Source organism: Paroedura picta, chromosome 10, assembly GCF_049243985.1.
Source record: "Paroedura picta isolate Pp20150507F chromosome 10, Ppicta_v3.0, whole genome shotgun sequence".
Taxonomy (NCBI): Eukaryota; Metazoa; Chordata; class Lepidosauria; order Squamata; family Gekkonidae; genus Paroedura; species Paroedura picta.
Genome location: NC_135378.1, coordinates 42,721,346 through 42,748,708, shown reverse-complemented (window position 1 = coordinate 42,748,708; position 27,363 = coordinate 42,721,346). Strand labels below are relative to the sequence as shown.

At 40.7% G+C, this 27,363-nt stretch overlaps 1 protein-coding gene across 4 annotated transcripts in view; it reads left to right on the top strand.

The window, feature by feature from the left end:
• GALNTL6 (polypeptide N-acetylgalactosaminyltransferase like 6) overlaps positions 1–27,363 on the top strand; it is a 542,786-nt gene that overhangs the window by 213,277 nt on the left and 302,146 nt on the right. For 3 of the 4 annotated variants that reach the window (XM_077353588.1, XM_077353585.1, XM_077353586.1), the window contains exons 3-4: positions 2,986–3,094; positions 26,971–27,109. In XM_077353588.1, coding sequence (XP_077209703.1) covers positions 2,986–3,094; positions 26,971–27,109 — 248 coding nt within the window. Of the gene's footprint in view, positions 1–522; positions 676–2,985; positions 3,095–26,970; positions 27,110–27,363 lie in introns of those variants that run through there. The other variant, XM_077353587.1, reaches the window with a different exon arrangement.

Sequence of the window (27,363 nt, the reverse complement as noted above, 5' to 3'; positions counted from 1 at the left end):
ATATTTCCTTTTTCAATCCAGTTAAGGATTTTCAATTTAGTTAAGGAAACTAGATGTTGTTCCACTTTTCTGTTTGTGTTAAACTGTACCCAGCTAAGGCTGAAATCAGACTCAATTCTTCTCAACATCCAGTCCAGAAGTCTTTATCTGCTCAGCTGATGCTAACTAATCGAACCTCTTAGAACATCTTGTCACTCAAGGCTCTCCAGCTTTGTGAAATTAACTTTTCACACTGCTTTGGCTGTTTTTGCAGCACTTCTTAGCTCTTAAAAATGCAGTCTGTCACACTATCTGACTAAGGAAAGACTGGGTTTACCAGTCCTCCAGTGGATGGGAATACTATTGCAGGCATGTAAAGCCCTTTCATTTGAATAGAGCCAGTAACAAGCCCGCCCTGCCCACTTTCTGAAAATCCCAGCAGTCATCAGGGAAAGTAATATCAGGTGCCATGGAATCTGAAGGCGTTATTTGGTGAACTCTGTCACAGTGGCATTCTAGGATCTGGGAGGCCCCTGCTTGAATTCTCACTCTGCTTTGGAAGTTTGCATAGAAGCTTGTTGGATGACCTTGGGCCAGTCACATACTCTCAGTCTAATCTATTTTAAAGCACTGTGATGATAAAATAGTAGAAAGGATAATGATGTCAGCTGCTTTTGGTCTTCATTGGGAAGAAAGGTAGGCTACAAGTAGCAGCTTCTGTTCTTAGGAACAGGTTTTCAGAGGATAATAGAAAATCACCTATGTTGATGGAAAAATCATAAGGTGGGGGGAATGGGATTTTGTGCATTTGTGTGTATGTTTCAGAAGAGCATTTGATAGACTTTAATATTAATTGGACTGGTACACCTGTTTAACTTTTATGAGGATTTGGGCTTGATGTCTTTCAAAACTATGTTAAATTGTTCTACAAATATGTATGAATTTCTGTACATGTTTAAGGTACATTTGTGGTATATTTTGTGCAAGCTACTTTGAGTCCCAATACTTTTTATTCAAATGAACTACCTTTGTTCCTTTTGTAGCTAAAGAAGGGCAGGTTTGAATGACTGATGCTAGAAGTATTTTGGCATACATTTGAGTACTTCTGACATTAAGAGATATTTGCTGTCATTGAAGATAAATCGATGATGGTACATGTTTCCTGAAAGTGGGACTAACACAATACACATGTAGAATTTTTCGGTCTGCCCATTTCAATATAATGTTTAGTATTTTTTAATTTTTTTAACTAACTGAATGATGACTTGCCAGTATTGTCTTTTGATTTAAAAGTAGATATTTTGTCAATTAATAAATAAAAATCAATTGTTTTTTGAAATATGCTGTTCTTGAATGCTGTATCTTTTTATATACCAAATGTATACACAAAAGCTTCCATAAGAACTTGGTGTTCATCTGTTTGATGTAGTGGCCAAGAGCAGTGGCTTCTAATCTAGAAAGCTGGGTTTGATTCTCTATGCAGCCACCTGGGTGACCTTGGGCTAGTCAAAATCCTGTTAGAGCTGTTCTCTGAAAGTGGTTCTGTCAGAGTTCTCTCAGGTTCACCTACCTCAGAGAGTGTCTTGTTGTAGGGAGAGGAAGGAAAGGTGATTATAAGCCAGCCACTTTAAGACGCCTTCAGGTAGTGAAAAGTGGGGTATAAAACCCAACTCTTCTTCTTCTTCATAGTCAGAATAATATTGTGTCTAGAGCAGGGATTCCCAACTAGAGGTCCACAGGAACTCCAGAGTGGGTCCATGGCCTTTCCCCTCCTGCCTTAATGGGCTTGGCCACAAGCTAGGGAACTAGCCACCTCCACCTGGAGGGCTTGGTGAGTAGGCAGTGGGTGTAAAATCAAAGGGGTTAGTCAGGGGTGGCATGGAATGGCGGGGGTCCAGGCTTTTTTTCTAGCTCCTAGCCTTCTTTCTGGTCTACATGAGGTGAAGCCACCTTTGTAGTAGTAGTGGGGGGGAGGGAGTGAAATGAAGGTGAAGAATGTGAAGGTGAAGAATGTGGGTGGCTTTGTCACTTCCAGGGGCATGGCAGGGAGGTGTAACCAGCTAACAAGACTTTCAGGGATCAAAGGCTAATGTTATTTCTCCTGTATGGTCAAAAGTTTGAAGAAAAGTGGTCTAAATCCTTATTTTAGGTCTGGGGGAACCCCATGTTCTGCTTTGGAGCTTTCTGGGTGGCCTTTGACTACTCAGTCTCAACCTAGCCTACTTTGCAAGTTGCTATGATAATAAAATATAGGCAGTGAGAACAATATACATCACCTGGTGGAAGGGTTGTAAAAACTGATAAAGGATTTTGTGAAGTCTTTTTATTGAGCCTGTTTGTTTTCCCCTAAGGAGTTTAGGTGTTGATTTACTATATACTTATAGCAACTCCAAGGTTGCTTAAGCTAAGTACTATTATTTTCCTGAAACCATTTGGAAAGCTTCATTATTGCGTGAAGAACTGAATCTGGATTCCCTACATTTAAGCAAGAACCAAAAAGGTTAGGGATAAAATCAATTAAAAAAATATAAACAGTTTATTATAGGAGCTCAAATGTTTAAAACCCATAAAAGAATATCTGTTTGGCATACATAAAACACCTAAGTGCATGCCAAATATTTTTTTGATCTTGACCTAATGGGTTTTGATCAAATAGATCTTCATCAGAGGTCAGTTTTACAGATGCGCACAGATATAACTAACACATGTTTATCATTCTCAAGGGGGGTGAAAAAACCTGTGGGTAACAGAAATAATATGAAATTAGTGCTGCCTTTGTCTCCGTTCAGTTGCATAAATTCTATATTTGCTTATACAATCAAACCTGATCCTTTAATCAGTGCACCATAAAAGCATTCAAAGAGATAGATTTATACCACTCTTGCCTCCATTGAACTACATAGGGGAAACTTCTGTGTTTACCTACAATGCAGACTGGACTCCTAGTTGTCTCCTGCCATTTTTTCCCCATTTAGTTTATCATTATACTTTTTCTTGTGTTCTCAGATGCTCCCGATGGGGCTTGGAGATGGACAGCTGTATACCTGGACAGATGGCTTGAAAAGAAAGGACTGGCATGACTATGAAAGTATTCAAAAAGATGCCATGCGTGCAGGTAGGTTACTCAACAGTAAATTACTTCCATATTTGTACCTGTACAGAGGGATTCTTTTGTATTAGATTGGGTTAAGCATTATCTACTGAAATTTCTTTGGAATATATGTTATGTGTCACACTACGCTGTCATGTAAAAATAGATCATAAGTAATACCTGTCAAAAATAGTATCCTCTATAAGTTAGGGAAACAACCCTTATATATAATTTCTATGATTTAATAGTTAAAGTGCTATCACAACAATGTTAGTAGAAAAGACACTCCCTTCATTACACTTTGTTCTCCTTTAATTAAAGCAAATGTTCTGCACTGTTTGCTGAAATATGCTGATTTTTTTCAAGTATGGTTCTCAAGGTTGTGATAGACTAACCTTCTGTTCTGTGGGTGGGGTAAAGAGAGGTGAAGACAGCTGCTACATAACAAGGCTCCCTAATAGCTCAGACTGATCTTTTATGACCTGTTGGTATATATGTTGGTATATATATGCTGGTCTCCCTGAAGATCCCTCCCTAAAATAACTCAAGCTGGCTGATAGTGCATGAGGATGGATCCTTACTTTATATACTTCAGGTGCCTGTTTCTGCTATAGATTTCAGTCATGACAGATTGCCCTTGAAGGCGTTATGGAGGCTTTGGGCAGCTCAGAAAATGGTTGCCTGGCACCTGCTCGAATTTCAGCAAATGACACTAGAGATTGTGAGCCTGCAGTTTTCATCTACAATGCTTAGCACTCATAGAGCTAATAATTTCTCAGTGGAACAGCATATGTAAATCCATCTAACATTATTAATGCACATTGTAGATGGGATGTGGAGATTAGATTTTGTCACAGACTATCAGCTAAGGGCCAGACTTGATATAACAGCACCCAGAGGTCTGTCCTGTAGATGCTGCTGCCATTTAAAAATGTCATGAGGGCCCGATACTGATGAGGCCAACATTGTCGTGGTCTGAGGCATTCATTTCCCCCTTCATGTTCTCAAGTCCATTGTGCTACAGACCAGACTGCTGCATTTTTAAATCTCTTGAAAATGGTGGCAACATTGGTGGCATTGGGCCCTTGGGCACCATCAGGTCTGGTTTGGCCCCAAAAGTAGCAAGAACACAAGGCTTTCTAGCTTACTTGCAACCACGTTGCCTGGAAGTCTAGCTACTGAAGTGTGTACTGTGTTAATTTCTAACTTACAGAGATTTATAAATTTATTTGATCCCATAGAAAACCCATGCTTCTTTTTGCCATGCAAACATTACAGCAAACATTACAAGGCATGGCAAAAAGTGTGCCTATTGGAAAGATACCTCTGTCTTATCCGCTTTCTTATGCCATATTTTAAAATCTGAAAGCTCCCAACTGGATTTCCATCTGTACTCTTAAGATGAAAGTCATTCTAGGAGTATCTTTGTGCATTCAGAAAAATCTGCTGAATTTGTCTTATTTTCCTGTAGTCCTGTAAGTCTGTTTTCAGGGCTGTGCACATACTGCTGAAACACATGATTTGAATTTAGGATTAGTCTCACTATCTTCACTGGTCCCCCTTCCCTTATCACATCATACTGTGAAGGAATCATTGTAAAGATAGATCAAGCCAGCATAGCACATTTTGATGCTGTTCAGGAAGTTGGAGGAAGTACAGCAGAATTGTCCCCTCAAATCAGAAGTATCTCTTTGCTTCCCCATAGCTTTCTGCAGCAGATGCTTTAGGGAAAAGTGACATAAATACCTAGTGGAAGTGAAAATAATTAGATGGAGTTGGTGGTAATGTGGGTGGGGAAATAAGGAACTGTATTTTAACTCAAGTAGTAATATGTGTTAACATGTCTCTTTGTTCAACAGAAGACAGGGAGAAGGAAGTTTACTCAATTAATAATTAAATTGTGGAACCAGTAATGATCGCTAGTTTTTAAAAAAGAGATTAGGCTGTAGGAGTGCATGCTTCAAAATGTTCATTTTAATTTTGTTTCACTATTTCAAAAAGGGCATGACTTATTATCAAAATTATTGGGAGTTTTGGTAGTTTCAGGGGGAAAAATCAGGTTCAGAAGTATCAAGTGTCAGCAGGAGGTGACTTGGCATCGAGAGGCCACATCTCCCCTTCTCAATTCCAATGGGCAGCAGGTGGCCGAATGTGAAAGCCAGGGCTGCAGACACTGTTTTCTGTTGGTGGAAATCTGGTCTGATGTCAAGTCACCCAAACTGAAACAGTACATATTTCCAGTCTGAATTTTGGCATCTTCTGAGTGGAAATATCCAAATGCATACCCCATTAGTCAGATCCATAAAGTGTGAATCCATCAATTGCTATTAACAGCTATGAGGGCTAAAGGGAATGTCATATCCAGAGGCAGTAAACCTCTAAATACCAGTTTTAAGAGACAACAGGGGAAGAATTCAACTTTTATGCCCTGTCGTTGTCCCTACAGGGCAACTAGCTGCACAGTGGATGAAACATGACTGGACTAGATGGAACACTGGTCTGATCCATCATCAACAGGGGTAGACCTGACATCTACCCCTGTTGATTCCCCACTGATTCCATGTTTTTACACAGGCTGTTCCTCCAGTGGAAATGGCTCTTCCTCCAGAGGAAGACTCCTTGCACTGAAGAAAGACTTCCTACTCAGATGAGTTCTATGGTAAGATACAACCCAATATCTGAGCAGTTCTGATTATGATTCTTTAGGCAAAAGTTAAATTTAAAAAAACATTTCTTTGACAATGTTTAATATCTTAAGTGAAATGTAATTCTCTTAGGCTTAGTGAAGCTGGGTCTGTCTGTTATCTTTTCAGCCCCACCAGAACCCATTCTACACAGGCTAGATAATGTGTTTTCAATGAACTTTCGAAGTAGATTTTCCTGGTCTGCACAAGCCTCTCTGCTACTGAGTCATTCTCAGGCTCTGCTTCTTCTGATGGCTTTCCTGCTGTTGTCATTGCTATGGCGTGCTTCAGCCTCCCCAGCTGCATCAGGATCTGGGGGAGGAAGAAGAAGGTTTCTTTTGCCAATGGTCCCAGCTGCCAGCTACTGTAGGGCCCTTATTGCTACAGCATGCCCCAAGATGCCACCATTGTTGGTAAATGTAGGGGCACTGTCTCCAGACGTGCTGCAACATGTCCATCAACAGGGATAGACCTGTTGCAAAGACAGATGAAGCAAGCATAGCATGGCCCATGGCCATCAGGAGAGAGAATTGCTGAGGAAACCAGTTTCTCATCATTAGGCTATCATTGAAAAGTTTTTAACTGACAGGAATGAGAAAAGGAGCCAAACTCAGCAGAAGTGTCCCTCAAGAATCATCCTCTTTGTGATAGTAGTTATATTTACTATGACTTTATATTGATCTTCTGTCACTCATCCTAGCAATAGCAATAAGTAGCCCATGACAGGAAAGGTAGGATAAGTAAAACCTTTTGGGGGAAAGAAAGCCTGGTCTGGATATGGGTTCATAGCTATCTTCCTCTGTTTTAACACAGAAACTAAGAGCTCATTATGGGGAATGACAATTAAGTATAGCATGGAATAAATTTGTATTTTAATTTAATGTAACTAAATAAAATGTGCTTGATGGAGCCCTGATGATAGTTGACACTACCCTTTTTGTCAAAGTAAACAGAGTTCTATCATAGTTAAAATGGGAGAGGATTATGCTAGAGTCCAGCTACTGGAGAAGCACAGGGAAGAAAAGAAGCACCCTGCTAATGGTTTTGATAAGACCTTTCAAGAGTTCCAAATGTGAACAGCAACTATTAATAAAGGACACAAAACTGAGTGGAATAGTTTAAAAATAACAAATTTTCAAATTTGTGTTTCCAAATCAATAATTATATCACTTTTTTTTTGAATCTGCAGTTAGAGAGCCAGCATGGGATAGTAAATAGACCAGGTTTCAGTAGCTCTAGAAGTTCAACACATAGCTGCTGTAGAAAGGGACAGGGCTATACAGGATTTGCAGCAGACAGTACACTCCCTGTAAGGTTTCCTCCCTCCCTGTACTCACTACTGCCAGATTCAGCCTTGGGACAGGCAAGGGCCTTAACTGGGTGCCACCACTCTGGTCCAAAGGCTTTAATGGAGAGGGCCCAGAGCTCCCTCCCTGCTCCCCCCAGGCAACGCCCATTTCAGTCAGGATGTATAATCGAATATGAAGTGCAAAGGACCCGGACAGAGTGAACAAAGAACAATTTATTAAAGCTCTACTTCATCAGCTTCTGCTTTTCACTCTGCTTCATAAGGCTTGGAAGTTGCTTGGAAACTGATCCTTGTTGAAAATTCTATACAAAGGCTTTGGACCTTTGTGGGAGACAGTCTGCCTTGAGGCCTAGGATTATGACAACGACCTTGACCAATTTCGGTTCTCAGCTTAGCCTGCTTCACTATCAGAATAAAATGCAGCAGCACGATCTCCTTGGAGAAAGGTAATTATTCTTAGAACAAGAACCAAAATATAAATGTAGTTTACAAGACCAGTTGCCTTTCTAATAAACTGAAAACACTGGTGGTTTAGAGCTATTAGCTTGGTTTACATTTTCTAAATCTAAACGTACATTTTCTAAAAATCTTATTCCTAATTTTGTCATCTTCAAAACAATGTTGATTGTTGCCAAAAACAAAAGTCAGCTACTTTTCATGCTGCTCGGAGCATCACAGCATCATTCCAATAAGAAAGCATTCATATAAAAACATGTCTTTTTTTTTAACTTGAAGCCTTCCCAAGAACCTTTTAAATATATACTTTTAAAAGCCCTGCAAAAATCACATCATTATGAGAAGCATTTCATAAACACAGTTCTGTCATGTGCAGAAATCAAGAATAAGTTACCTATGTCTTCTTCCCTTTCTATTCCTTTTTGGTGTTCCTTTTCAAAATGAGCATCATCCATAATTCTTTTTATATGCTGATCTAATTCTTTCTGTCACCAGCTAAGCTCCAGAAAACATGTGCCAATCCAGAATCTTGTGATGATATTTGCAATTTGTAGATAGAGTTGCAGAGGCTCCAGCATAGAGAGTGGTTACTTAAAGTTTTGTTTTTGTAGCCTCTCTTCTCCTCCCTTTCCCCTCTTTAAAGACACTAGGAGTGACACTCCTTTCCCTTGGGGGGGGGGCAGTCTGGCTGCTCCCATCACAACTGTAGACTGCTAGGGCCCCACCAATCTTTACATCTTTTAACCCAGGACACTTGGGTGGTTTCCCCATTGCTGGCGCTCTGCTGCTGCAATGCAACACCAATGAGACTATGACCTGACAAGTTTCTCCTCAGTTTCCTTGCCCCGTCTCCCAGCGGGGGCCTTCCTCTTTCCCCGGGCCACTTGTTTGATTTTTCATTTTTAAAAACAAATTATTATTCCTTTCACGATAATGATATGGTGTGGGAGAGGAAATGGGCAATATATGGATACTGTCAGAGGAAAATGGATGCCAGGTAGTCAAGATGGGGAAAATCCAAGCTTTCTCACCCGCAAAAGAGCCATCCCAGCTTCACTGTAGTCTTTCCAAAATTTCATGGCAAAACTAGTGTGTAAGAAATTGGAGAAAACTGGGGAAACTCTGGGAGCTGCACAAATTCAGTGTGATACTACAGAGAAGTGGGGGATGCTTCTTAACAATGTTGAATTGGGGCACATAACCTGAGTGGAAATGGTCGTGACCTCAGGGATGCCTGGAATCTGCTTATCTATAGTGACTGGGAAAGTCACAATACTGTGTTGCATGTGCAGCAGGATTACAGATGTAATTCTAAATGTGTAATTGTTATCTAGGCATACTTAGCCTATTTGGTGCCCAAGATAGGCAGGTGAGTGGGACTTGGTGATATAGGAGTTGGGATTGGTAAAGGTGCCCTTTGGACATCATTTTGATCTGCAGCCCCTGCACCAGCAATTTGGTCACCTCGTTGTTGAACTCAGTTTGTGCTGCCTTGGGTTTCTTGGTACAGGGTGATTCCTTAAGCACAGCCGGCAGGCAGAGCAACACAGTGGAGAGTCCAGTAGGATGGGCAGGGGCAAAGGCATGTGGAGAAGCTTTTCCTTGGCTGCAAGGGCAGGTCTGGGCAGGAAGGGCTCCACCAAGAAGGTAGAGCAGATGCTGAGCTTGGGCTTTTCATCTTCCAGGGCAGCAATCCACTCCAAGCCTCTATCTTCCCAGGCTCCACCAGCAGAGTATCAGACTTCTGCGGATGTGGCAGCTCCACTAAAGGTGCATGACTGTGTGACACTTTCTCTTGGAGGGCAGCCAAAGGATGCATTTAGTTTCCTGCTCAGCTTGATTAGGAGCCCCCAAGAGAGCAGCCAGAACACTTCAGATGACAGTGCTTCACTTGCACTGATGGTTCAGTGTACCCAGGGGCAGATAGTGTGCCTGGTGGTAGCTCTAGCTGTGGTCCCAGATGAAGGTTCTGTTGCTCATAGCCCGCCTGCCCTGCATATCTCACTGGCCATCCGACCACTGTTGAGGGACCCAAGGGAGGCTGCCAGCTGGCCTACACTAAAGTGAGCAAGATGAAGAAAAAGACTGACGGGAAGGTGGAAACTTTAATATCCAATTCTCTTGTGTGTGTAGTTCATGTTTAGGGTGGGATTCTCTGATCTGAGATTGCCATTGTATTCATGAGAGTGTGAACATTGTGACATTTGTTGTGTTTATGTGGGGGCAAGCCACTGATAAAAAGTAGGTACATTGAAAATGGAAGGTAAATCCAGACCCTGTTTTGGCTTGGCACAATGAAACAGAGACACAAGAGAATTGGACATTGACATTTCTTTATCGATCCACCTTCCTGCCAATTTTTTCCTTTGTCTTAATGCTTATTTGGGATCGACCAGTATTCGTTGATACTGCCCTGAAGTGAAGCTGGCCGATAGTATGGTGGAAGTGTAGGTCTGATCTACCTGTGAACTTAAAAGTTTAAAGAGCAATAAGGTTGGCAAACCATCCCCATTTAACTTTATAATAAAGTATATTAGTTGATCTCTTTATCAAAAAAGGGAATACTAACTGGCCACACAAAAAAAGGAGTAGTTGTCACCTACTCTTCTACGCAGCCATCCCGTAGAAGGCTTTCTTCTTGCCATACATGGAGCTGCCATTATGATTGTTTGAGGCATTGCAGAGAATTGGGGCAAGTGGTGGGGCTGGTTTTGATAGAGCACAAAAATCATTTAGATATACATCTGGGGGAGAAAAATGGATATGCTATGTGCAGTCAAAAACAGGGATGGGGTTATATAGTTATTGCAACAAAATAATGTAAAGCAATAATAAAGTATACCTTAGCTCATCAGTTTGGCAATAACTGAATAATGAAATTCCCCCAAGGTGCCACATCTAGAGAGGAGGCTGCCTACTTTTTCCTCTGAATGATTCACTACCATAACTTTGCCTCATCTAACGTAGGACACAAGTAAAATGGAACTGACTCCTCTAAGATCATTTTATTTTTATACACTGAAAAATATTTTCTGCTGCAGATGTGTAGTGGTTTTTAGCTATCAGAAACACTAATCTATACACTGTCATAAAAAGTAAATTTGTAGGGCTTTAATTGCAGGCTTTTGAACTTTTACAAGTTAGATGTGTCAGATACTATTATAATCATTCTATGTAGGGTATGTATCTATCTGACACTGGCCCCAGTTCAGCACCAAAGATTCTGACCTCCTGAAACTAATGCACAGAAAAGGAATTGATAAGTTTTCTTGTACCAGAGTTCAGTTCATTATTCTATTACTTAACAGTTATCTGTAGACAAAAATAATCTACTTTATTTTGTAAAGAAAATGTTTTGGAGGAAACTTCCTTGGATCATGTGAACTCGCCTCATTAGATGAAGTGCTGGGTCAGCCCCTAACAGAGCTTCCCAACATTTTTAAATAAAATGTCTAATATGAAAAGTTGGGAGGGAAGGCACAGTGATATAGCTAAATTTCATCAGATCTCAGAATATAAGCAGGGTAGGTACTTCCGTGCAGACCATTAACAAAGATTCTGCAGAGAGAGACCATAGCAAACCATCTCTATTTCTCACTTGCTTGAAAACCCTTCATAAGTGACTTGATAGCACTTTACACAGACCTAATAGAAGCTGTGAGGTCCTTATTTAGGAATGTCCTTTCCAGTGCTGCTGTTAGCCCTGAGAAGGACATTAAAAGACGAGGAAAGAGCAGGGATTTTGTTTTGTTTTTTGTCCTTCATGGACTAATAAGATCTTAGGAGAGGAAATCGTTCATTGTGGTTTTGTTCTTCTTTGCATCTGTACATTGTTTGAGAAACTTTGCATCTGTACATTCATTGCAGCTTGCAATCATCACAGTTTTCCTTTCCACCATCCAGTGTCCTCCAGCATAGTTGATAAATCTGGGAGACCCAGGTTCAAACATTTGTTGTCAAAACTTATACTCTGCTTTTCTGTCCTCATCAAGCCACCAAGGAAGCTAACAGAGTAAAGATTATTCATAAAGATATTCATAATAAAAATAAATAAAACCCATTACAACCAACACACCATTAAAACAATTAAGACCAAGCTAAATCTCTAATTTGCCATGAAACTTTTTGTTTGTTTTTTGGCCAGTCACTCTCTTTCAAGCTAATCTGCTACTCAGGATTGTTTCAGGATAAAATTGCAGAGAGGTAATGCCATCCTGATTCCTTAGACAACAGACAAGATAAAAATATAACAGATTGAATGTTTCCACTGAAGAACTAGTCATTATGGCAGAAGAAGTTAGATTCTGAGTAAATAATTTAGAAAATATGATTTGAAGAATTTGCAGTAATACAGTGTAAGGTAGTCAGCACAGTTTAATACTAGCATTCTAGATTTAAAAGCTCTTAGCAACAGTCATGAAAATGACAGAGCTCTAGATTATTTTCATGTCTATTACCAATTAAAATATTATACTTCTGTTACTAAAGGATACAACTCAGAAACAAGAATGATACTTCAAAGAGGCTTTGGCTAATCCTGATTGTTTTGAAAAATGTTCTTTCATGAAGATTTTTTTCCAAACACAAAATATGCCCTGGGAAATTTGGTGGTGCTGCAACATTCTGATAGTGGTGGTAGCACTAATCCTTAATTGTTATTGTAAATAGAATATTTTATGAAAACAGCAGTATTTTTTAAAAAGGTATAGCTTGTGCAGTACCACTGAAAAAGCACATTTCACAAACTCTAGAGAAACTCACAATATCATGCATTTTTATAAATTAGAATTTGTTTCCAAGCATTCTAATGAAACACCTCCAGCAGCTCTAGAGAGGACTGAACTTGGGTTACAATTTATTAGAGCCCATTTGCACCTTACTTTATTTATATTCTGGAGAAAGCAATGAAATCTCTCTACTAGTCCTCTTCTGAGGGAAAGCCATGTGTAGTTCCATTCAGATACAATTTGCATAGCTGGTTTCAACAATATTCAACAGGACTCTGAAAAGGCAGCAAACCAAGGTAAGCAGAGAAAGCATGGGACAATTAAGAGCAGTGAAGTGAAGGTAACAACAACCCAGCAGAAGAATATTTGAAAGGAATACAGAATGCAGAGAAGAAAAATGCACCTGACCAGGAACTGCAGATGTGTGGCAGGCTGAACTGAAATAGTATAATAGTATCATAGAGTTGGAAGGGACTTCCAGGGTCATTTAGTCCAATCCCCTCCCCAATGCAGGAAATCACAACTACCTGCCCACTCTACAGTGACCCCAATTTCATGCTGCACCAAAAATCTCCAGAATCCAGCCTGGCTTGGAGGAAATTCACCTACCTTCCCACAGTGGTGATCGGCACTTCCCTGGGTATGCAAGGAAGGGCCACAAGATAGAAACACCAGCATATCCCTTCCTGCCCACCCACACACAATCTGCCTAAGTTCATAAAATCAGCATTTCTGCTTAACAATTTCCAAAGAAGGAGAACTCAATACCTCCCGAGGAAGCTTGTTCTACTAAGGAACCATTCTAACTGTCAGGATCTTCTTCTGGATGTTTGGCAAAAAATTCTTTTGAATTAATTTTATCCCATTGGTTCTGGTCCAACCCTCTGGGGAAACAGAAGACAACTCTGCTCTATCTTCTGTGTGACAGCCCTTCAAGCATTTGAAGATGGTTATATCACCTCTTACTCATGTTTTCTCCAGGCTAAACAGACCAAGCTCCCTCAACCTTTCCTCATATGACTTGATATCAAAACCCCTCACCATCTTTGTAGCCATCCTCTGGACACGCTCCAGTTTCTCCACACCTTTCTTTGGTTGTGGTGCCCAAAACAGAAGACAGTACTCCAAGTGAGTTCTAACAATAGTAGAGTAAAGTGGTAACATCACCTCACGTGATCTGAACACTATACTTCTTTTAATACAGCCCCAAATCCCATTTGCCTTTTTAGCCACCAAGTCACACTGCTGACTCATGTTCAGTGTATGGTCTACTAAGGCCCCCAGACCCTTTTCACATGTACTACTGCCAAGTCTCATCCATCCTCTAGTGATGCATTTGATTTTTCCTGCCTAAATGCAGAACTTTACATTTTTCACTATTAAAATTCATTTTAGCCCAGTTTTCCAGCCTATCAAGATCGTCCTATATCCTGATTCTGTCTTATGGTATGTTTGCTTCCCCTCCCTGTTTAGTATCATCTGCATATTTAATAAGCACCCCTTCTTTTCCTTCATCCAAATCATTTATGAATATGTTGATTGTAAGCCGTGACTTGTTTGGGTAAAATGTTCCAAATCATTTATGAATATTTGAACAACACAGGTTCCAAAACAGATCCCCGAGGTACTTCACTCATCAATCTTCTCCAGGATAACAAACCATTTACAAGCACCCTTTGGGTGTGATCTGTCCACAAGTTCTAGATCCACCTAACAGTAATAGGATCCATACCATATTTTACCAATTTGTCAATAAGAATTATCATGCAAAAGTGTTACTGAAATCAATTAGATATAATTGTATATAGGCCAGACTTCAGACTACTAGGTTAATGGTGAAGGACATACAACAGGGGGGAGTTTTTTTAAACCATAGAACTGAGCAACAACTCTTTCTAGTTCAACGAAAAAAAAATTAGTCAATGAGACTCTTCTATGACCATTTATCCGTTAAGTGCTGTCAGAAAATTTTTCTGCAGGTTTTTCTTTTCAGCTTCGACAGGTGGTGAAAAAAACTGTCACATGCCATAACATCATCATTTCAAAACTTTTTCCCCATTAAGATCTCCACAGTGTAAAAGGGCAAAATGAATTTGAGCCTCCAACAATTCACTTAGGTTGGTTTGATGGATCTGAAACGTCTTAGCAACATTTTTCATTCGCAACTATGTTTAAGATTAAGCTTAAAGATGTAAGCTATTTTTGTGTGGCTCTAGAGTGCTAACCAAAGGATAAAAGGGATGATGTGGCAGTCTTCTGAGGTATAGAATTTTAATAGACTTGAAAATTATTTTGTTTTGAAGGCGAGCCTACTTAACACTTTCCCCTGACACTAAATCTAGCTTTTATTGGCCTGTCTGTATGATGCTTACTGTATTTATGATAGAGCTATTTTGTGCAAAGGGTTTAATGGACATAGCTATACTGAAGGACAGTTGGAAGATAAGAAGTTAAGATCATGCCAGTGATTATGCAAATCCACCTAATTTCATATAAAATTACCCACTGAGAATGTGCACACTTTAAGTATGTAGATAATTCTTTGTGTAGAGTATAAACACTATAAACCCAAACAAAAATGGTATAATTAGTAGCTGCTATATACCGAAGCATAACTATAGCTGCTATCGTAGCTTCCAGCTAGTATTACAGCATAAGGAAGATTAGGTTCATCTCTAGGCTTGAACAGTATTCTCAGTACTTAAAGCCAATCAACTGCCAGTGGGCAAGCAGCAGTACTTTTGACAGCAGCATCTCTAGCTCCAAGGCAGAACTGAAGTTAATTTAGAGATTCTGCCAGGTAAGTGTTCCAGTCTCAATTAGAAATCCATTTTCAGGCATTTGATTTCCTCTAGCCAATCCCAAGGCAGATGCCAGGTTATTTTTTTTCCTGTTCTCAGAATGTCAGTTTCAGTTCTTTATATATCTTTTTACCCAAAACATCATTTGTAAGAAAATCCAGGGTCCAGTTAAGTGTACAGTAACTCAATGCAAGTAAAACCTGAGTTGTGATTGCTTTACTAGCAGTGTAGAAGGTTCAGTGGCTACAAATATTTGCTTCCTTGCATGGCAAGATTCAAGATGCACATACCAAAATTCTGTATTCCTCATAGGTAAAGAGGATATGGAAGCATATGGTAAAACTTGATTGTCAGATCTCAGAAGCTAAGCATGGTATGGAAACCACCAAGGAACACTCTCCAGGAGACATTAATGGCAAACTACCTCAGCTTCTCACTCTCCTTGAAAAGGTCTTGCTAGAGTCACCATAAATTGGTTGCAATTTGATGGCACGCACATAAGGGACCCATATACTTTTCATGTTTAATAACCCTATATGTAATACCACATTTTCAAATTCACCCCTGTGCTGAGAATACTGGTACTTTCCCTATTTCAGTGCTGGAGATGACATTACAGTGCTTCCATATGGTGGCCCTATACATCAGTGATCCCCAACCCCCGGTCCGGGGACTGGTGGCGGTCCATGGATCAATCAGTACTGGGCCGTGGCTCTGTCTAAGAAGTTAGGCGCTTCAGCCCACCAATGTTGACCCAACTTTGCAGAAGTCCAGGTCACAAAGCTACCCTTCTCCATTCCTGCTCTGACTAGGACTCCCTCATCTCACATCCAGGAGCAACTTATTCCCAGGGCAGCCCACACAACTAGATGGCAACGAGGTTCCTGCCCGCTGCCTTCAGCAACAGCAAAAAGAAACAGAGGCCAGCTTGCTCCCTTATCCTTCTCATCTGTTTGCCCAATCAGAGGAGCTGTATTGGCCGCCAGCTAATTCCGCCCCTTCGGTGCCATCCAATGACGGGTCCTCTAGTAGATTACCCTCCCCCCCCCGGGCCTCAGTAAAATTATCAAGCGTTGACCGGTCCCTGGTGATAAAAAGGTTGGGGACCACTGCTATACATGACAATACATAGTCCCCTGCATATGGGCTATGTAATTCAAAGTGGCTTTGAGATGTACTAGGGCATGAAATTGATGCACATCACAAGTAGCTTGGCAGTGTGGGGTATCTTTGAAAGAGAGTTTATATAGTATCTACATTTATTGCAAGCCTTTGGTGACAGGGGAGAAATATATTGCTGTAACGCTAGTAAATTGCAAAAAAATGGGATACTAATGAATGCGGTGTGAGAGAGGGGAGGATATATCCTTGGATAGAATTAGTGTACATTTTAGACTGCAAAGACTGTGGCTATAAACCACAGTTAAATTTGTTGCACTTTTGTGTTGCCTTTCTGACAATATGTTACAAGGGTTGGATCTTACAGAAGATTTTCCATTAATGGTTGTGCTTTCTTCCAGTGTAACGAGCCTACATCTGTTGAAAGAAGCAGTTTTCTGGAGCAAAGGTTTCTTACACCAGAAGAAATCTCTTAAAAAGAAAATTCTGTAGGATGCAACCATAGTATTTTACAATTTCAAATGGAAATGCAAGAAAAGATATATGAATGAAACCAAATATTCTATCCATTATTGTCTCAAAAGCTGAGATCCAAGAGCTGACTTTTGTTATTCCTTTAGGCCACACAGATCTTCTGAGTAGTCCCAGACATGCTCTGTAAGGATAATTGTTTAAATCCATTGATGGTCTCTGTTTTAAAGGGCAGGCTCTTGGTCTTTAAATCATAGGTCAACTTTCTGTTGACCCCTTTTGTTAGGTCACAAGTCCCTACAGAGTTGCCTTTTTTACTGCCTAGTAAGAAGAACCTACTATATATAGAACAGGTGCAATACCTCCTGCATATTGAGAAGTATATCAGGGCATCAAAATGACTCTTGGCTTGGCACTCTGTATGATATATCTCCAGGTACTTGACCTATGTTTCCTTTCTGAGCACTGCTCTTTAGACCAGTGGTCCCCAACCTTTTTCCGGCTGGGGACCGGCGGGGCAACTGCCCCGCCCGCGCAGTGCCGTGCCCGCTTGCGGCCCGGGGAAGTTTTTTACTGCGGGGGGGGGGAGGGAACCGTGGTGCTTCAGAGACAGGTCACTTCGAGGTGGTCTGAACTGTACAATTCATCAAAACAACAGAGCCAAAGCAGTCCGCTTCGGAGCTCTTCCACGGCCATTAAAGTCAATGGCACCATTGACTTTAATGGGAATTTTAACTTTTCCACCATGCCCGGGGGGGAGGGGGGTTAGTTTGCAGCCTCCAAACTTTCTGGGTACTCCGGGAGGCTCTTCTGTGACAACCCTCCAGGTTTCAAGGAGATTGGACCAGGTTGTCCAATCCTAGTGGCTCCCAAAGAGGATGCCCCCATCTCTCCATTATATCCAATGGAGAGTCTGTCCCATAGGATATTTAATTATTTTCAGATTTATGTATCACCGCTCTTCAGTTGAACTTGCAGCAGTTCACAATAAAACAATAAAAAACAGCAGAACCTCTAAAAGTGTCTTGAAACAATAAACATTAACATTAAGTCCGTAAAAGATGGCAATGCAAAAAGTTCTCATTCCCACCAACCAACTTGTCCAACTTGTGGTCATAAGCTCTCTCTCATTGGAAATGAGGATCCTGATTTAACCAGCAATTAGGGATCCCCCGTTGGTAACTCTGGGATCCCAACATGGCCTCAACCATACGCCTGGCAGAAGAACTCTGTCTTTCAGGACCTGCAGAAAGATGACAACTCCAACAGGGCCCGTAGCTCCTCAGGGAGCTCATTACACCCGGTTGGGGCCAGGTCCAACAAAGTCCTGGCCCAGGGCCCATTCCACATACGTAGGATAATGCACTTTCAATGTGCTTTGGCAGCTGGATTTTCCTGTGCAGAACAGGAAAATCTACTTTGAAAGTGCATTATCTATTGTGTGCAGAATAGGCCCAGGTCAAGGCCAGACAAATATCTCAAGGACATAATGGAAGGGAGGGAGCACCCTCTTTGGGAGTCCCTAGTATTGGACCCCTTAGAGAAATCTTTTTGAAATTTGGAGAGGCGTGAGGGAAGAGTCTCCTACAGCTACCCTACAAGTTTGGATACTGTAACCCCGCCCCCCCCGGCCGTGGAAAAGGCAGAAAAGCCAAAATTCACATTAAAGTCAATGGCACCATTGACTTTAATGGGTGCTGAAGTGCTTCGGACGCTTCGACTAAAGCCAAATCGGTCTGAATCAGAGCCTTAGTGCACAAGCCTAAATCTGATAGTGAATTTCTAACACTGTATTTTCTCTGGAGATGTAACTATTATATTTATACCTTTCACTTAATGTCACCTGTGTTTGTGTGTTTGAACAGCACAGCCTCCATTCCTCTTCTTTCCTTAAAACTTACGTTCTTCAAATTATTTGGGCATGTACTGGATTCCAATCCCTGGCAGGTCTGCCAGAGACTGAATCAAACTACAAAAATGTATAATGTTTGAGATAGGTCATGGTTTCTTTCAGTAGGTTATTTGTTTGCTGTTTATGAGGCTTGGCTCTGGGAAATAGCTGACTGCCAGTCTGTTCTTATGTTAAATGAGAGAAAAAAGCATTCTAGCAGTTGTGGCATTTGGTGATAAGTAGCTAGACTAAATAGAAGATGCACCGTGCATCCCTTGGCTACAAAGCTGTGATTAGTTTCAGCCTGCTGCTGAGAATACAGGCTTTTTGGAGCGGTGATAGTACTGTGACTTATATCGGAACATGTAGGGGTCCTTATCGCCCATTGCACACTCTGGCATTCCAGACACACCAGGCACAATATACTAGAGGCATTTATTTCTGTTTTCCAATTTAACATTACAATGTGGGAGTATTAGGGGTTAGATTAAGTCTTTTTTGTTCTCAAAAACATACTTGTACTGCCATTGTAGTAGCTGAAGTATGGTAGTGGTGCTTCGTGCATTGATTTATTTCTCTGAGGGCTTTAAAATGAGGATTTATAGATCTGTTGATTGTCAGCTGTGCAAGGCAAGTTATTGCCATGTAAACAAGTAATAAGACAGTGGCATAGACATACCTTTTAAAAATAATAGTACACAAACATACCCATGTTTGGTTTAATAGGTAGATCGTTGGGAACCAATCTTAATAATTGAAAAAGGATTTTAATAAGTGGAACAGAAAGTTAAGGCCCACCTGAACCCTGTTTATTTCTTTAGGGCAGCCTTTCTCAACTTTTTTACTATTGAAAAACCCCTGAAACATTCTTCAGGAAATCCTAGAAGTAGCACAATCATGCAGAATATGGTTGGGAGGCATAGCTGTGAACATGTCCACCCAGGGCTCCTCCCCTTCCCCCCTCCAGGCCCATCATTGGCCATTTGGGGAGGCATAGGTCAACATTTCCATATATGATCATATCTCCCAATAACTGTTTTAACAATTTAAAAAAAAATATTAAAATTATCCTTCAGGAAACCCTTCCAGGCCCAGGGTTGTAAAAGCCTGCTATTTTTGGCTATTTTTGGTCTGGTGTTAATATAGTAATGTAGAATTAAAAGGGAAATCCTGAAGATGCCCTTTTCTCCAAACTGTAGCATGATCCTGTAAAGTTAGGCTCTCTGAATTCCCCTCCAATTTATTTTAATAAGAACTATTTAAACATATGCTTTTAATTGTATGTTCATTTTCTTAGGAATAAGTCTCACTGAAATTACTATGACTTTTGTGGAAATTTGGCAAGAATTGCACTGCAGATCTTTTACTGTAGTTAACAAGACTTAGATGCTTCACTTTGGTAGGACACAAATTCTTTGGTAGGACACAAAATTGTAAACAAATTCTGATAAAAACTGTGGTATAGCAGTTCAGAGTATCTAGGATTAAATAGTAGATCTGATTAATCACTTTAAACTATGAATTATCAGTTCTCAAACAACATTACTTAATATTATTCATTCTTTGACCTTAATCTAGTGTGTATTTACTTGCCCTTGTGGGACATTGATACTCCATCTGGCATCTATTGAAACTTAATATTTAGCTCTTTTGCCCATATTAATTCTGGATTGAAGCAGACAGTTGAATTCATAGACTAGAACAGCTTTCAGGGTTCAGTGTTTCTGTGTTTTGTAACAAGTTCTAAGTAATGAAGCAGGCTTTGTCATAATAATTGGTTATTTGGCTGATGTGTACATTGTGCACCTCACATGTTTATGTCGCAACATCTGGTGATGAAGTCTGCAATGAATTCAGTCCCTTTTTTCTGTTTCACTTTGGTTAAATTAACTTTTGTACCCACTGAGTAAAATATTTTTTATAACCTATGTATATGCTCTGTATTACATCCCATCTTTATACTGACTTTGGGAGATGGTTTTTCCCACGCTGGGGAGAAAGGCACAAACATCATGAGGTGGTCTGGTGAGTGGTGGGAATATTTAGATGGGGTGTGTGTTGCAACTAGAGATTCCCTTACACAAGAGTAGTATTATAGGCTTCATTATATCTACTCCAGTGTAAAGTAAGAGGGAGCAGGATCAAGGGCATCCCAGTCTTATGATTAATATGTGTATCTCCTTCAGTCTTTCATTGCATTGTTCTGGTAAATTCTCAAGAGCCATTTTAAAAGAACTGGAATTGCAGACTTCTTTATTCTTCCAAGATTTCTGCAGTGTGGAAATGGCAACAAGCGAGCTCAAGACTTTCTGACAGAGAGAGAGGCAGAGAGAGGAGACCAGACCATACACAAACACACACAAACAAACAAACAAACACGCCCAAGCCAGCACAGAGAGGAAGGTGCCCCCAGTGGGAATGAGTGCTTGTTGCAGTGCAGGCACCTTCCAGCACTGAAATGTTTTGCTGCTGGTATGCAAATTTGAAAAGCAAACCTGCCCAAACCTGCCCTTTCTATGTGGGTTTGGGCAGCAATTCTGAAGGCAGGGGGGAAAATTCAGATTCACAGGAAGAGGCTTTCTTGTGAATTCATTTCACAGTTAAAATTAAAAGCACAGTAGAAACCAGTTATAAAAGGAATGAGGAAGAAATGGGACAGCATTGGGATTTTAATGAAGTTCTCTGACCACAAGTAAAACATACATGATAACATTTTTTGGGTCAGAAAAATGAAAAGCATGCCTACTGGATGGGGGATACGCTTCTAGGTAACACAGTGTGTGAACGAGACCTTGGAGTACTTGTGGATTGTAAACTAAACATGAGCAGGCAGTGTGATGCAGCGGTAAAAAAGGTGAATGCCATTTTGGGCTGTATCAACAGGGGCATCACATCAAAATCACAAGATGTCATAGTCCCATTGTATGCGGCACTGGTCAGACCACACCTGGAGTATTGTGTGCAGTTCTGGAGGCCTCACTTCAAGAAGGACGTAGATAAAATTGAAAGGGTACAGAGGAGAGCAACAAAGATGATCTGGGGCCAAGGGACCAAGCCCTATGAAGATAGGTTGAGGGACTTGGGAATGTTCAACCTGTAGAAAAGGAGGTTGAGAGGGCACATGATAGCCCTCTTTAAGTATTTGAAAGGTTGTCACTTGGAGGAGGGCAGGATGCTGTTTCTGTTGGCTGCAGAGGAGAGGACACGCATTAATGGGTTTAAACTTCAAGTACAACAATATAGGCTAGATATCAGAAAAAAACTTTTCACAGTCAGAGTAGTTCAGCAGTGGAGTAGGCTGCCTAAGGAGGTGGTGAACTCCCCCTCACTGGCAGTCTTCAAGCAAAGGCTGGATACACACTTTTCTTGGATGCTTTAGGATGCTTAGGGCTAATCCTGTGTTGAGCAGGGGGTTGGACTAGATGGCCTGTATGGCCCCTTCCAACTCTATGATTCTATGAACATCGGGTCATGGAAGCCAGCCTGGAAAATGCCAAAGTAAAAATAAACATTTGCCTTCCTTGAAAACGAAATAAGGTGCCACTTTAAAATAGCAAACCATATTCCCAGGTTTCCAGTGAATGCAGATATTGCAGTAGATTTAAAGGAGTTCTATATACCCTTTATTGCTTTGTTCAGCTGCCTTTTGAGCCAACTTCCTCTGTTTGTGATTTACATACCTGGCAACAGTACTGCTATTATGGCCCCATCCACGCCCCCCTCCCCACAAGATTTCCCCTCCATTTTTATTTCCCTTTACTGATTGAGCTGCCCTAGTTACATATTTTCATCTTTGCTGAAGAACTCTGGCTGTCCCACCCTTTCACAGTATAATATTTTGGCTGCTGGCTCAGGCCAGGAACCTGAGGTAAGGATCAGGAGGCCCCTTTAATTTAAACAATTTAAATGGTGCTTGAGACATTTTGAAATCAAAAAATAACAAAATATTGTATTTAACACAAATATCAGGTGTAATCGAAGGTTGACATTTCTGAGATAAAAACAGGACATGCACAGATTTTAGTTTTTATGTTTCAGGCTAATGAGCTTTTCACAGTGACTTAAATCTTTGTCTTAAATCTCCCTCCATTCACCTCCAGGCAATTCCTGCCAGTAAACTGAATACCCAAGATGCAGTGTGGGAAAAGGTGGATTAATTAATATATAGGCTATTAATTGAGCTTTTAAAGTTTTATTAAGGCTTTAACTGTGATTTTATAACAGACAGCTTGTTGTGGGTGGTGGGATATAAGGCTAATAATAATAATAATAATAATAATAATAATAGTAATAGCTTGCATAAGTATGTCTATTCTTGCAAGACTACCATCCTTATTTATTTTTTATTAATTACATTTATATACCGCCCTCCCCAAAGGCTCATAAAAATCTTGCAAGACTACTCCCCTTGCAAAGTGGTTATAAACCACTAGATCAGGCCTGGTGCTTACAGTGTCCCTTGACACATGGGGCTGACTTAATCCTCTTCATCAAGGTACTGCCACTGCATTTCCCCTCAGGAAATTGTGAGTTGCACCAGACCTCCACAAAGGGCTAAATGGGGGGGAGGAAGCTAGAGAACATTAGTCCTTGAGGCAGACTCTGTCAGAAATGCAGTTTGGATCTTCCTGGTGTGGCCTGATTCTAGGAACACCTGGCATACCAGGAGCCTCACATGGGTTGGAATGCGTGCACCTCTTTAGTCAGGACTCCCTGCGCCACCTGGGGCACATGGTGCTGTTTTAAGTTGTAGTGCAGTAAAGGATGAGAAACACTTTAGACACACATGTTTAAATACTGAGCTAAGGGGTAGGAAGGTCTACTTAGAATATGTCCCGAGGAACAGCAAACAAGATAACTTCCTGGGCTGAATTATGAAAACATATAGCTTAATTTTGTGTTATTAAAATCTAATGTAAACTTGCTGTTGATCTTAATCCAGTGCTCTGTGAAGTAAAGCAGTACCTCGCATTCAGTAAACAGACACTTGCTACTAAGATTTCTCTCCTCACAGTTCAGTGTGAGATTCAGAAAGAAAACTATGATCTCTGGCATCTTTGAATTCACAGTTGCCTCTGGCTATGTGATAGATGTTTTTAAGACGTATTTTTCTTTAGGAACATAAATGACAGCCTAACTGTGACTAGGAAGATGATGTGAATGAAAAATCACTTCTAGTTTTGGCAGAAACTTCTTATTTATTTATTTTGTTGGTTACATTAGGCTTTCCCCCCCATATATGATTTCATTGCAGTGTTACAAATAAAAATACAATAAGGCTCTCTGGCGCATCTGTTGTTTTCACCTGAAAATAGGAGTCTCCAAGTGATAGCCTCCTGGACCAGATTGGGCCACATGATGGGATACCATCTGCTCTGCTGCTTGGCAACTCAAGACCCTGCTGCTCCTCATACTCTGTTAGAACAGGAAGTCATGTTCATGCAGCAAGCAGGACCGGGGTAAACAGAACTCTATGAGTTTGTCCAGCAAGACAGAGGAAGGAGAGATGATAGTGACGGATCGTAGTCTGTTCTGGAACAGGATCCAGCATCCAATGAATTTTATCATTAGATTTTAAAGTTTCTAACTCTTAAGGCAGCGGCAGTGGTATCCAGATTGTGTTTTTAAAAAGCAAAAATGTAGTGGTTCAAGATTTCTCAGATTTAAGAGGCATTTCTTCAGTGTGCCCTGTATCTTTAGCATAAGAAGAACATGGGGGAGGGATTATGCTCCACTTTTCACCACTCTAAGGAGTTGAAAAATGGCTTACAAACACATTTCCCTTCCTCTTCCCACAACATACACTCCGTGAAGTAGGTGAAACTGCTTTGTGAGGACAGCCCTAAGAAAACTGAGACTGGCTCAAGGTCACCCAGCTGGCTGTATGTAGAGGAGTGGGGAATCAAACCCATTTCTCCAGATTAGAGTTCACCACACTTAATCACTATAAGTAAAATAGTAAATTGTGCAAATCCGACATGCAAATTTGCTTAATTTACATTAATTTTCATTAATTTACAGTTCAGTCTTATGATTGTCCTGTCATAGTTAAATGTGTTCAATGAAAATTACATACACACATGCCATCAAGTGTTGATGAATTTATGGTGACTCCAGCATGGGGCTTTCAAGGCAGGTGAGAAGCAGAGGCGGTTTGTCATTACCATTCTTCTGCAGAGTCTTCCTTGTTTGTCTCCCATCCAAAAATCAATTTTTTTTTAGCTTCCACAATCTGCTGAGATTAGGCTATCCAAGTGACAGCCTGTGAGACTCATGGGAGGATTCCAGCAAACCTCAGAAAGCTGGGAGGGAGACTGTGGTGACTTGCCAGGAGCAGTTCTGAGTGATCCAGCAGAGACTCCCCACCACCACCACTCTGGCCACTCTCTGTGGTTCACTTGAAGCAGCTCTAAGTATGTCAATACAGTCCTCCCATCCCAACTTTCTGTGGTTCACTGAGGAGCTGATGGGGAAGAGACTGTGCTGTCTCATCTGGAGCAATTCTGGACAAGCCAATACAGCCGCTCCCTCTCCAGCAGCCACCATGAGTTTTGCTGCTGCTAGTGTTATTTGTTTGTTTATATACCACCCTCACAAGAGGCTCAGGGCAGTTCACATGAAACATAGGAGTAGGAAGTACATAAAAATTAACCATAATGAACATTGACACCAATAAATTAATAAATGCAACATATTGGCAGACTCATAGTTGGTTCAAGGCATTAAGTTTCATGGGAGGGAAAGGCTGGGGGCCCAGTGGAAGATGCTGGATCTGGTCAAAGAAGGATCACATGGAAAAAAGGTGGGGGAAAGTGTGCTGCTATTGGAAGTGTTGTAGTCATTTTAAACAGCACACTAGTGTTTCAGAAGCACAAAGAAGAGGTGAAAATATAAGAAAGCTGTTTATCTTAAGAATGGGTCAACCATGCTTTGCTAACCAAACAGAAGTGGTTTTCTATGAAAAGGTAAATAAAATCCATTAGCAACCAGTTGCTAAAACAATGGTGTCTGAAATGGTATAAAAAATCCCTTACTTACTACTTACCAAAATGGATTACAAATGCTGTCTGAAAGGAGCCTGAGACTAGCAGGGAAACATGTTGGTACTTACTTTTTCATAGTCTGGGATTAATTCTAGATGATGCCCAAGATGGCAGCAGGTCAATTGACACCCTAGTGGGTGGTTCTTTTGTTGGCCCTTTAAGGAATTGTTTGATCTATAATAATTAGTAGCCCTGGTGTGAAAAACTTTCCCTTCCGATTTCTGCATATTTAACCTCATTCAAGAGACAAAAGCAGATCAGGAAGGAAGTCCATCTTGGGAACAGAATGCAGCTGGTACCTTACCATATTCTGGTTGCGACCTCAAAATCCTGATTTCTAACCACACATTTAGAGAAAATAATGTGCTTAAAAACTAAGTGTTGTTCTCTAGAAAATAGAGAAGCCACACTTATCTCATTAAAGTCTTAAATTATGTATTTTAAAAGTTCACAGCATAATTCCAGCCTACTTGTTTATTTAAACAATTCTTCTGCCTGCTTTTCTCCCCAATGGGGACTCAAAACCTCTTGCAACATTGTTTTTCCCTCCTCTAGTTTATCCCTGAAACAACCAATCTGACTGGCCCAAGGTCACCAAGCAAGATTCCAACGCAGAGTATGGATTTGAACACTAACCACTACTTAAATAAAAAACCCACCTCAGCTGTATCTTGGACACTGGAAACAAACTCAAACCCAGTGCAAACATATCCCAGTGCAAACACATCTGGCTTTTTTATTTCTTTATTAACAAGGAGTTAACTTTAGGTCCTGCTCCTTAAATGTCTATTGGGTGAGATAACGTTTGCCTAACAAAAAAAAATTGTTAAGGCACTTAATTGCCTTACCAGTTTTCATTCTCTAGCATCTACAGTTAACATAAGCCATTTGGCAGCAAAACCCTTTCAGAGGTGAATCATCTCATAATATAATTTGGTAGGAGCTAATTTGAGATATTTATATAATTTTATTTTCAAGCTCCTCCAAGGATGCTACCAGTGTAAAAGGTCATTATTGATGAAAGCCATCAGAAAACATCGTTTCAAGAAACTGTATACCAAGCCAAGTTTTGTGGCATGCCTGGACATGGTCAAGAGGATTTCTAAACTTGGCTGTCACATAGAATGAAGCCTGCTATTTTGTTTACCTCTCCAGAGCTATGCTGCTGTTCATTCCTTGGCTCAAGGGACTATTGGCCTAACTTTACAGTGATGCCTACATGGGCACTGTTGTGCTCTCATTTCTTGCTTGGAACTTTGCTTATAATAGGCTTGCCAAAACATTGTCCACCGCAGGATTATTGCTTATTAACCTCCAATAAAACTGTGAATATCTCCTGGATGCTCAGGCACCAGTGGCTGAGTGGGTGACTTATGTTTTCTTTTTCCTTCCATTCCAGGGAAAGGTGAACAGGGAAAGCCGTACCCTCTCACAGAAGAAGACAACGATGATTCTGCTTACAGGGAAAATGGTTTCAACATTTTTGTGAGCAACAGCATTGCCCTGGAGCGCTCATTGCCAGATATTAGACATCCTAAGTAAGTGTGCTAATTGACTGTTTCGCTGCACGCCTTCACTTAGTTTACATTCTTATGGAGAAAAATTCAGATTTAACAAGAAATTATAACAGGGGTAGCTGTGGGTCTAGTTGTTCTCTTTTGCTTATATCCATTTGAAGCAAAGAAGAAAGATAACTTCCCCACCCCCTACCGATTGCCAGGAACGACCTGGCAACCCTAAAGTCAAGGAGTAGTGAAGGCCACTTGACTAATCTTTGAAGTGGATAGCAAGA